Genomic DNA, 12081 nt, shown 5'->3' on the forward strand with positions numbered 1-12081 from the left:
AAGCCGAGCCGCCCGCGTAGCTTCCTGTACCGAGCCGAGCCGGTCCTGTCTTCTTCCAGCCGAGCCGCCAGGACTAAATTGGCTCCTTCCACCTAAATTTTGGTAATCCATTTAATTATTGTGGTTTTTCCGGTAAGACTCCATGCTCGGACGTTAGTTAAATTAAATTGGGTCTAAATTCAATTATTTTTCTCAAGGGACGTCTTGGACCAGGAAATTACTGTAGCGCGGGATTTCTTCAGTAGGGGCTCGAGCACTGCAACCTCCTTCTAGGGTAAGTTAAATTCAATTGAGTCTCGAACCGTTGGTCGTTGGCGACCTATTTACGAATTTTGACTTATTAAACAGTTAGGACTTCGTCGCTTGGAAAACGTACTGCCTCGCGGTTAGGACTCGACAAGTAGATCTCCAGGTAAGAGATTCTACTACTAGTTTCATGTTTGAAGTATGAGACTGTGTATGCCCTATGTTGCATATTGAGAGTTTGACAGTATGATGCCTGAAATAAATGTTAGTATGATGCAAATGACGATATAGTTGTGCTATAGCCTGTTATGCGTGGCAAGATTTATTATGGTTACGACGAATGTCGGGACGGAGAGTGTAGAAATGATTTATGTGACATGTTATATGCTGATGCCATGTGTATGTATACTGCAAATTAGGGTACCTGTTAGCTTGATTCTGTTAGAGTCGTACCTGCATGGGTGTCCTTCGGGATCACCACCTATTGAGGACTGTGTGGTCCGACGGGACGCCAGTCTAGCATGATATAGACATGACTCGAGTGACTCGACGGGGTCCTCGCATCCCGACTGTCCTAGGTGTCCCCGGGCACCGAAGACCAGAGTTACGTTCCTACGGGAGCGCATGATTGCACGTGTTCGGGAACGTGCCAGAGATTGGGTACCAGTTATCAGGACTCTAACAGGAAGTTAACAGGCACCTAGTGGGACTAGTAGTGGGTCCCTTACTGAGTATTTTTATACTCATTCTCTCCATTTTATGTTTTCAGGTAGAGGACGGGGCAAGGGCAAGGGCAAGCTGGCGAGCGACCCGAAGTGAGACCGAGGAGGGCCATAGGGACTACCGCTTCCGCTTATTTCTTATTTCAGATTTTAGCATTTGAGTTTGAGTACTTTTTATTTTTCACTATCTTTTATGTAGATAGGGCCCGAGTAGGATTTCAGAACGTTTTTACATTTTTGCATGACTACCTTGTTTATGTTTTTATAAATGAATTTCTTGAACCGTATGCTTTTAATAAAATTTTTAGACTTAAACCACTTGTTCTATATTTAGTAATGACTTCGATTCAGCATAAGGAGTTGGGTCGTTACAATATAAGTGGAGTAGTATAATCATATTTTATCTTTACAGGGAGAGAATATAATACAGGTAAAAATCGGTGCACTATCTTTTTTTTTCTCACACGTGATAAATTTACTGATTCAAGGAAGACGTGACCTACAAAATGGAATAAACTATACATAGTACTACACAACTTTCGATGCTTAAGTTAGTTAAAAGGTGAGATGGCCTGATGTTCCTTCTCAAATTAAGAAGTTTTTGGTTTTTATCCTTTTTTTAGTTAGTTCATCCAGGTACCATGTATGCTATTCAAGTGATACATATCCTAAGGGAGATATTTTAAAGATGGAAAATATCAAGAAGTGCCGATCTAAATCTAAATTTGACTTAGAGTTTTGTTTGAGATTGGTAATTATCTAAATACGATCAAATCTTTTAAATACTTTCATCTTTTTTGGCGTAGGATTAATTCTATTGTTTGTGTGTTGGGTTTTTAGTTTGTCATTGTACTTTCAATTTAATTAGAAGACTTTTATAATGCAACAAATCATGCACATGTTTGTGAGCTTAATGCTCTTCCTATCTTCTTACCAAAGATTAATTCCTCTTTTGATTTAAGTTTTGGCTAGAGATGGTGGAATTTAGATTTAAATAATAAATGTATGAGAATTAAACTTCAACCGATACCTTCCAGGCAACAACTGCTAACCAACCTCCGACCAACCACTTCTCGCAACCCACGTTCACAAACTTTCAACCACCACTTTTAGTTACCACCTCCGTCCACCATCTTTGATGATCGACACCCTCTATCCCTTGCCATCACCACCGCTATATACAAATTCTTTTGTAGTAATTTAAAATAAGTAAAAATACTTTTAGTATATGACAAACCAAACAATGTAATAAGAAAAGATAGCGTGAAGGTTTGCAATGTTGTGGAAAAGGTTGTGTCAAGATTTGTGGCTAGAAGATCCTCAATGACATTATTCCCACGGCAAATCGATGATGAATTTGGTTTGCCAAGGATATCGAGTTGGAAAGATGGTGCCCACTTAATCGAATTTTTTATTATATCCAAATAGTTACCATCATAACAATCAACGTTATTTAATTTTGAAACTTGGAAAATGATTTAACATCGTGACTTAAAAAAAAAAACACCGAAGTCATGTTTGGAGCTAAGAGTGGGATGGAGTGGAGTGGATTCTAATAGTCCACTTTTTGTTTGGGGCAAGATTTAGTTTTAGTTAAGATTAAGAATAGAATTTAAAATAATTCACATATTGTTACTATTCTTCAACTCTAGGAGCATTTGTTTCAAGTGTTAGAAAGTTCGTCAACCAACTTTCAGGCACCACCTCCGGTGACTCTACCAATGAGCTTCTGACAACCAACTCTGATCAATCAATATTTGATAAAGTAGGATGCATACACGTGATAATTGATGCATGAGTAATTCTTAAAGCAATTACAAATAAATGTTTAAATTTATTCTCGTATAAAATCTAGAAATTTATTTTCTAAAATATTTAAGGGGATGTTTGAAAGTTTGGAATGTAATTAGGATGAACTGAATTGAGGAAGACAAAAATGAGATCATGAACCTGAGAGAACGAAACAAAATTTGTATCACAAATCAAGTCCAAAATGCTCAATACAAACATAGACTTGGGATTCTCTTGCATTACAAACTCATTTTATTACGAATCCAAACAACTCAAATTCACAAAAAAAGTTTTAAAAAGTTAAAAAATGGACAAAAATGCAAATGTCAAAGTTTTAGGGGCATAAACACAAAATTTCTTTAAAATTTATTTGGCAAAAGGGTAAATTTGTAAAACTAAGGGGGGTGCAGTTGCAAAACTCGTAAAGGGAAATTCTTCGTCCACAAGAAATCTCTTTCTTCAATTTAGGGTTTTAACTCTGCACTGACGAGGGCTTCTTCTTCGATTCACACTTCTCTCTAATCCGTCTCTAACAAGCTGCAAAATTGAAGATCAATTTGTTCATCTTCAAATCCAATTGAAGAAATGGTACTTTTTCATACTTGCAGTTCTAAATTCATTTTCAGATCTGAATCTTTGGCTCTTCTGTTACCATGACTTCCGATTATGATACGCATTTCATGTTGGATCTTTTGGAATTTCAGGAAGGTGAACGCAATTTAGAGGCAGCCATAGAGCAGCTGCTCAATGTCGAGAAGCAGATGCGTCTCGCCGGAGATGTGGCCGGCACCAAGAAGGCCGCCACTGACATTTTACAGCTTTGCTTTGAAGCGAAAGCTTGGAGGACTCTCAATGACCAGATTGTCCTCTTATCCAAACGCCGTGGACAACTCAAACAGGTTTGCAGAAAAGAAATTGGGTCTTTTTTACTTACTCCTGTTAACCATTTCGCGTGAGTGGAGGACCTATATTGCTTTTTAGCTCTCGGTGTCGTAGCTTGAATCGTCTTCAGCTCTCATTTCTGATTTGAACTATTGTGCACTGATGTTTCTTGTTTAACTTTACTATTTTCATTTGAGTATCGTTTTAAGTTATTAGTTAAGTTGTGCATTGAATTTCATTAAAGAGACCTCCCTGTCAGGTACTCTTTTTTCTTTCGGATTCAAACTTCCTACATCTGGTTTTCTAATTTTTCGTATAGGCTGTAACTGCTATGGTTCAACAAGCAATGCAATACATTGATGAAACACCGGACATTGAGACCAAAATAGAGCTTATCAAGACACTTAACAGTGTGTCTGCAGGAAAGGTAAATTTGCTCTTTTAGCTTGAATATTTTCTTTGGAGGAAAATATTTTTTTCTTCAGCTATGCCCTGTTTAGAATTTTATACTTCAGTCTATTGGTTTGTAGATATACGTGGAAATTGAGAGAGCCCGGTTAATCAAGAAATTGGCAAAAATCAAAGAAGAACAGGGACTTATTGCAGAAGCTGCTGACTTGATGCAAGAAATTGCTGTAAGTGTTGTATTTTGATGACAGCCAGAATTTTCTTATTTCATTCTTCCCATTTCCGGTGATTTATGTTTCTGATGATTAAAATCACAGGTGGAAACTTTTGGTGCCATGGCTAAAACTGAAAAAATTGCCTTCATTCTTGAACAAGTATGTTCCTTTTTAACTGGTTTTAGGTTATTCTTGCAGTAATATGTGCCTAAAATTCTTTGTTTTGAATGCTGGCACAGTTTTTTTTTTCTGACAAAACTATACGATAATATCTTAATTGCAGGTTCGTCTGTGTTTAGACCGTCAGGATTATGTTCGTGCTCAGATTCTATCAAGGAAAATCAGTCCAAGAGTTTTTGACGCCGATCCTACAAAGGAGAAGAAGAAACCTAAAGAAGGTGACAATATTGTTGAGGAGGCTCCAGCTGATATCCCATCATTAATGGAGTTGAAGCGTATTTACTATGAATTGATGATCAGGTAAATGGAGGCTTAGATTCTTTTGTTAGTTATGTTTAAAGATTTTGTAACTGCTTTTATAAACTTGTGAATGTGGTATATTTGCCATAGTGGATTTCAGGAGAACCTACTTTGAGAGTATATCTTCTTTGAATTTGTTTTATGTTTGTTCAGTGTTTCCATTTTGCAATATCTCATCTCTAACTTACCCTTTGACTTCAAGCGACTACAACTATGTAATGTTTTGTTGATAAATTTTTTGAGTTCAACGATTGTGCAGAACCATTGATTTTGAAATGGTAATTTGTTCCTTGTCCACTGAGCTATGCTTGGATTTGACATGTTTTATAACTTTAGAACTCTTGAGCAAACTTCAGTGATAAAAAACCTTAGAACTTTGTTGCTCAATTGAGACCTAGCTTTGGTAGGGTAGTAGGAGGATATTCAAATGTCAAGCAGAGGGACTAGGGCTTGGAGTAGTAAGATTATTTGTTGGTTTCTTCTTTCTAATGCCAGGCAGCTGGTTTAATTCGGTAACTGATGACGTATTTTTCTTACTCCTGGTAAGTGAAAGATGCTTTGCCACTCTAGGGTGGGTGTCTTGTTTTGAGGTATTTGATCTGCTGATAACAAGAGAACTTTAAGGAAAAAGTTTTGAGAGGTTGAAGTTTTATTTAGAGTGATGTTTAACTCCAGGGTTCGCTCTATTTTCCTTCATCCCTCAGATTCAATTATTGGATAGAGCTGCCATTTAATGATTTCTTATTTTGACTTTTTTAATTTAGGCTTGATACTTGTTATGTTTTTTTTGCTACTCCATTTAGCACTTATTTCTATCAATTTCTTACTATCGAACTCTTAAGAAGGGTTGTTTTCCTTTAAAAAATAAATCACAATAGCACATATGTGAACACAATAAAATGAGCGGTTTTCTTTTTAAGTTGTTTTGTTGCTGATGTTTTGATGCATTTGAGGAGCACTACCTCTCTTTCTTTCGGATTCCTTCTTACGTTGTTTGATAGGCAAACAACAAAGAGTTGTGACTCTTTTTTTGCCTTCGAGATGTCGAGCTTAGATATGATAGAAGGGATGTTTGTATTGGTAGTCCTAGCCCTTCTAGGAGTTTGCTTGTAGATCATTCTTTTATTACTTAGTAAACCACTCCTTATAGGCAGTGTTTTCTCGATTCTTTGGAAGGTAAAAATCACAAAAAAGAGTGAAGTTCTTTGTCTGTTAGGTTATTGGTAGAATCAATACCTTGGATAGGCTCTCGAGGAAGTTCTCGTCTTTGGTTGGGCGTTTTTGTTGTATCCTTTGTTGGAGTGTGGAGGAAGATTTGGATAATTTGTTTGGAATTATGATATGATTGTTCGGCTTGAAACTACTTTGGAGGGTTTGATCTTCAGATAGCTCGACTCAAAGCTTCTAGTGATATGATTGATGAGTTCCTTCTCCATTCATCATTTAGGGGGAAGGGAGGGTTTTTTTTTTTTTTTTTTTTTTTTTTTTTTTTTTTTTCCAGCAGAGGTGTGCTTTGTTATGGAGTATTTGGGAGAGAAAAATAAAATTTTTAGAGGGGTTGAGAGAGAATTTCTTAATGTTTGGTTCCTTCTCTGATTTAATATTTCACTTTCGGTCTCAGTCACGAGTGCCTTTGGTAATTATTTGTCAGGTCCCATTTTGCTAGATTGGAGCCTTTCTTCTATATGGTGTTTGTGTTCCCTTTAAGGGCTTTGTTTTTGTTGTTGTTTGTTATACACACACAAACAGCCCTTGTATTCTTTCATTTTTCTCAACGAAAGCTGGTATCTTATTTATAAAAAAAAGAAATTGCAAACTGATAAATTTTAAGCAACTTCAACATGCTACATAATATTTTCAGACTATAGACAAAACCAAAGTTTACTAGTTTTGCTATACTTCAACCTTGAGAGGAATAGAAAGACATTTGGAGGGACTGAGAGGTCTTGAGAAATTTTTTTTTCCTTGTCACGTTTAATTCATCTCTTTGGATGTCATTCTGTAAGAATTTTTGTTATTTGTTCCTTATTCTTCTAGATTGGAGCTTTTTTTTTGTACCGTCTGTAAATTGTCGTTTAGCTGTCTTTTGACTTATCTGTTAATACCCTTTTTATTCTTTTCATTTTTCACAGTGAATGTCAATATTACTTAAACATAAAAAAATAACATTATTGTTGTCCCCACAATTCCATTTATTTGAAAATTTGTGCAAACAATGGCACATATTCCTACATATAACAAAGAAGGATGACGGTTTTTTGCTAGATGAAATTAAAACCATTTTCTGTGGGATGTAAAATATTCATTCTTTTCCAATAATACATTAGTGGTTCCGGGTTTTTCCTCATAATGACTAAATTTAGGCCAGGTGTTCACGATTTAAGACATTGTGGGGGTGGAGAGAAATGAAAGAACATATAAGAACATTAAAAAATCCCACAAAGGAGTCCTCCTGGCCGCTATTAGTATGCTTGAATATTTCTAAAACATTCATGAGTGGGGGAATGTGTAGAAATTGACTATGAAGCCTACTGCATATTTTCATATTTGCTTTCTTTTGCAATGAAATCATTTAACAGATCTGTTCATCATCCATTGTAGGTATTATTCCCACCAGAAGGATTACCTTGAAATTTGTCGCTGCTACAAATCAATATATGACATTCCGTCTGTCAAGGAAAACTCGGCTCACTGGATACCAGTTAAGCTCTTTCCCCATTTAGCTACTCCTAGTCTTTATTGCACTTGTCTAATTTTATCACTCGTAGGTCCTGAGGAAAATATGTTGGTACCTAGTTCTGTCACCACACGATCCCATGCAGTCGAGCCTTCTTAATTCTATCTTGGAAGATAAAAACCTTTCAGAGATTCCAAATTTCAGGTATGTCTTATTTCATGGTCTGCTTATTTCTATTGACAAGAATATATAAATGCTGAACTACTTGAGGTTATGGTTTAAACTCTCATGTTAGTGCTTCGAAACTTGACAGTGTTCAGTATTCTATCCCATTTTGCTTTTGTGCTACTTGTTGATGCTCTTCTTTCGTCATCTTTGTCATAGATTGTTGTTGAAACAGCTAGTTACTATGGAGGTCATCCAATGGACGGCTTTATGGAATGATTACAAGGATGAGTTTGAGAATGAGAAGAATTTGTTAGGTGGCTCTTTGGTTGAGAAGGCTGCAGAAGATCTTAAACAAAGGATAATCGAGCATGTATTATATATTCCATTCACTATACTTTTTACTTCATCTAGCTTTGTACATGTGGTCATTGTAATTCAACATGTCTTTTCTTGTTATATTTAGAATATTCTCGTTGTGTCGAAATACTACTCAAGGATTACATTGAAGAGACTTGCAGAGCTTCTGTGTCTCAACCTCCAGGTTTGTAGATATGCTGTTAAATTTTTCTCTATTAGTTTTATGTCTCGATCCATTTTGTTAATATCCTGCATTTTCTTTAATTCAGGAAGCAGAGAAGCATCTGTCTGAAATGGTCGTTTCCAAAGCTTTAGTGGCGAAGATCGACAGGCCGATGGGGATTGTCAGCTTCCAGACATCGAAGGACAGCAATGACATTCTCAATTCATGGGCAATGAACTTGGAGAAACTGCTGGATCTTGTTGAAAAGAGCTGTCACCAAATACACAAGGAGACCATGGTTCATAAAGCTGCTCTAAAAGTTTGAGAAGGAGCCACGGTTCATTGGTATATTGCTCACTCTTCTCATAGTTAGAATATATTGAAGCAACAATTTAGTCCATGAATGTTAGTATTTGACAATTTAGTTCTTGTAGTTTCGAATTTGTATTACTTAATCATCCATGAAGTTTAAAATTTGTTACAATTTGAATTTGCTGAATTTGATTGAGAGGTGATGCAAATTTGATGCGATCTCATCGACAGATTATTTATTTTCATTTACATATACACAGGCCGTATTTTAATATACACACCTGGGATTAAAGATGAATTTAAACCAAACCGAATCGGGAATTTCACGGTTTTTTATGTTTACGAATGTTTGGTGCAGTTCGACCAGAATTTGGCATCATCGGCTGTTCTGCCAAACAGATCCATGAAGAATTTGTCCAGATTTTACGATGTGGATTGTTTTGATGGTAAGGAGCAAAACTTGTTATTAGAATTGGAAGTAAAGATTGTTGTATAATACCGACTAGAAATCGGAACCGACCTTTTCTTATTCTTGTATCGTCGGGCATTAAATCGCCTTGGGTAGTCTCAGTTCTTAGGGATTTGTTTGCTACGTTCATTCAGCTACCATTTTATCCAGTTTAGGCGTGTATGCCTATTTCAACTTTGGTTGTGTGCTTGGGATAATTTTTGTGTTTGACGTTTCTTTTTTCCAATTTGTTAATGATTTTTTTTTTTAGCTTTTGATAATTATGTTTGTTTTCTCACTATTTTTTTTTAGAAAAATGACAAAATGCTGAATATATTTACGAAATATAGCTGAATTTATTATCGTTTGGTCGGAGTCAGTTTTTGACATAACCGACTCTGAGTCGATCATAGTCTGTTTAGTAAAGTATCAAACTGATTTCGACATCGATGAGTGAGGAACGATCGGGTCAGTTTAACATAATATTTGAGAATTCTCAATTTGAAACTTTTTGAAACCAATTTTGGTTTGGTTGGTCGGCTTGATTTTTTAGTCTCTAATCAGTGATTAACACTTCTATTAGAGTTTATCAATGTCAACTATAAACATTTATAGAATTAATAGGCATCAATCGAATATTTTGGTTTATTTTTCTATTTTAAAAATTTAATTTTTCTTTTAGTATGGTATTTAAATTCTCGGTCAAATTTAAAAAAAAAAAAGAAGGTTTTCTTTAACACTTTCTTTGGGATTTTTAGAACATGGTGGTGGGACTCTCAAAATAAAGAATGTGAGTGAGATCAATTAAGGAATTTAAGGAAGCAAGCAACGCAATTGTTCTTTTCTTTGTATAAAGTAAAAAATCTCAAAATTAGTGGTTGACCATCTCATACTTATTGATTCCATTCCTACATATAGGGTAAACCATAGATTTTGAATTCTCACTCTCTTCGAATAAACTTGGTTTTCTTTTTCTTTTCTTTTTCTTTTCCCACACCAATAGATAGGATTATGTGAGGGAAGTAGATGAGCATTAAAGAATAAAAAAAGGGAAAAAAGAAATGGTTAATTAGTTGTTGGTTGTCACTCTAATTTTACTTTTCTTCATTAAATTTGAACTCCAAAGTCAAGGGGACAGTAGTAGATGTCTTTGATAACAATTTTGTATTTCAAAATTCAACGGTCAAAGTTCTTTATTGGCAAACAATCATTGAGGAGAAGCAATGACCAACATGAGATGTGATTTTGATTCACATTCTAAGCAAAAGGATTTCATAATAACACACCTCCCCCACTCTCACTATTTTCAAACATTGGTATATTCAAAATACAATTCCAATTTTGATTTGTCTTAATCCCAACTATATTATTTTATAAGTAAAATTTATATTCTCTTTGTTTTACCGATCAATTTGTGCCATGGACTTTGAACTTTGTATTACTACTTAAAACTTTCAAACTTATAATTGTATAAATAGAAAAAACGAAGAAATAAAAAAGTTGAAAATAATCGAGGCAACCGTCTTCTTTTTCTCTAAATTAACAAAAGTAAAGGTAAAAAGGAAAATTCATTTGAACTCCATTTTCCTCTTTCCTCGAGCTTCTTTCCTTTGATTGCAGGAAAGAAAAATTAAATCTTTAACAATGGAGTAGAAAAAAATCCGAGAGGGTATGAAGGAAAGAGAAGGATCAATACAAAGATTTAAAGTTGTTCGACAAAAACACCTACATCTACTTTCAAGACTAGCAATTCATTTCTTTAAAAGATTACAAAATAAAAAATTAAAAATAATTAAGTATCATTTGGTAAAAAATTTATAGTTAAAAGAAAGACATATGTATAGATAATATATGAGACATCAAAGTCAAATATGCATATTAATGGATAATTATTTTGGATCACAAAGCTAGAATACTATTTTTAGGTCAAATTATTATTTATTTATTTATTTTGTAACGTAAGGGTCATTTAGACCTTTTATACTAATTAAAATTATTTTTATACCAAATAAAGTCATATGCTTTTGTTTTGATTGACTAGAACCAAACTTTCATTTGGATAAAGCTAATTGATTAAACTAACTATATCCTTCAACTTTGACTTCACCTCTATCAATCCAAAAAAAAAAAAAAAAAAAAAGAAAGAAAGAAAAAGAAAAAGAAAGAAAAACCAGCATAAATGACATCTACGTATAATATAATATAATATATAGTGCAAGAATGATGATGATGCTAAAAGGATGCCTACCTAATAGGGATGCTTAGGTGCACCTGCCGACCCTCATTGGCTTCTTTCTAAAAAAATCTATAGCACAAGAATAAAATAATTACGTATATAGCGTAGAAATGTGTAAAAAACTAAAAAAATCCACATCCTATCATAAAAACTAATGACTGCTACCATGTGTTATCATTGATAGTTGCTATATATCAATAAATATGATGGATAACTATTATTAGTTATAACTTTCAATTTGAGAAATGTGTTATCATTTTCTCTATTTAATGACAACTCTCAATTTGAGAAATGTGTTATCAATTGCTCTATTAGTGATAACTTTCAATTTAGGAAATATGCTATGACTGGTAGCTCTTAGCTATCAATGAGCTATCAATGGTGTTGCTATTAGTGATATTACTATATATCAGTGTCACTTTTAATTTGAGAAATGTGCTACCAGTTGCTATAATAACTAATAGCTGCTATCAATGAATATCATCGGTTTGCTATTGAGTGATAACTTTCAACTTGAGAAATGTGCTATTAATTATAGTTGCTATCATTGATGAGATCACATATGCAGTGGTGAGTAAACTTGAAATTCTAAAATATCATAGCTGAGTCAATATTTGCTATATTTGTAAATATTTTAAAGTTGTGCTATATTATTAGATTATTTCTTGGGAAACTTTCATAAATGTAACAAAACACCAAACTATTTACGACCCGTCTAACAAAGCCCATAAAGTTAGTCATTTTTTAAAATATTCCAGGTTTGCCCTTCCGTTCTTCTTCCTCAATCGTTTGTTCCATTGTCTTTCTTCTTTTCTTTTTTTCTTTCTTCTTGTTTTCGTCTGTTCCATCATTTTTCATTCTCTTCGTCTTTCATTATTTTTTTTGTTGGTTCAAGATCGTATATCAAATATAAAAGATATATATTTTTTTCAAACTTTTATTTGGTTGTTTAAGATTATGTACTGAATATAAAAGA

General features: G+C 34.2%; 1 protein-coding gene across 2 annotated transcripts; it reads left to right on the top strand.

The window, feature by feature from the left end:
* The first annotated feature begins 3176 nt into the window (after nt 1-3176).
* LOC103497486 (26S proteasome non-ATPase regulatory subunit 12 homolog A) lies at nt 3177-9064 on the top strand. Of its 2 annotated transcripts, none has more exons than XM_008459698.3 (12): nt 3177-3347; nt 3464-3658; nt 3961-4068; nt 4172-4276; nt 4367-4423; nt 4548-4744; nt 7346-7445; nt 7513-7625; nt 7806-7959; nt 8053-8130; nt 8216-8454; nt 8682-9064. In XM_008459698.3, the coding sequence occupies exons 1-11, from the start codon at nt 3345-3347 to the stop codon at nt 8432-8434; spliced, it is 1329 nt and encodes a 442-aa protein (XP_008457920.1). In that variant the 5' UTR covers nt 3177-3344; the 3' UTR covers nt 8435-8454; nt 8682-9064. The 2 variants fall into 2 exon arrangements, with proteins under 2 accessions (XP_008457920.1, XP_008457919.1); XM_008459697.3 differs by having other exon boundaries at nt 8780-9064.
* Nucleotides 9065-12081: the final 3017 nt, after the last annotated feature.

The sequence above is a fragment of the Cucumis melo genome, chromosome 11 (assembly GCF_025177605.1).
Source record: "Cucumis melo cultivar AY chromosome 11, USDA_Cmelo_AY_1.0, whole genome shotgun sequence".
In the NCBI taxonomy this organism is placed as follows: Eukaryota; Viridiplantae; Streptophyta; class Magnoliopsida; order Cucurbitales; family Cucurbitaceae; genus Cucumis; species Cucumis melo.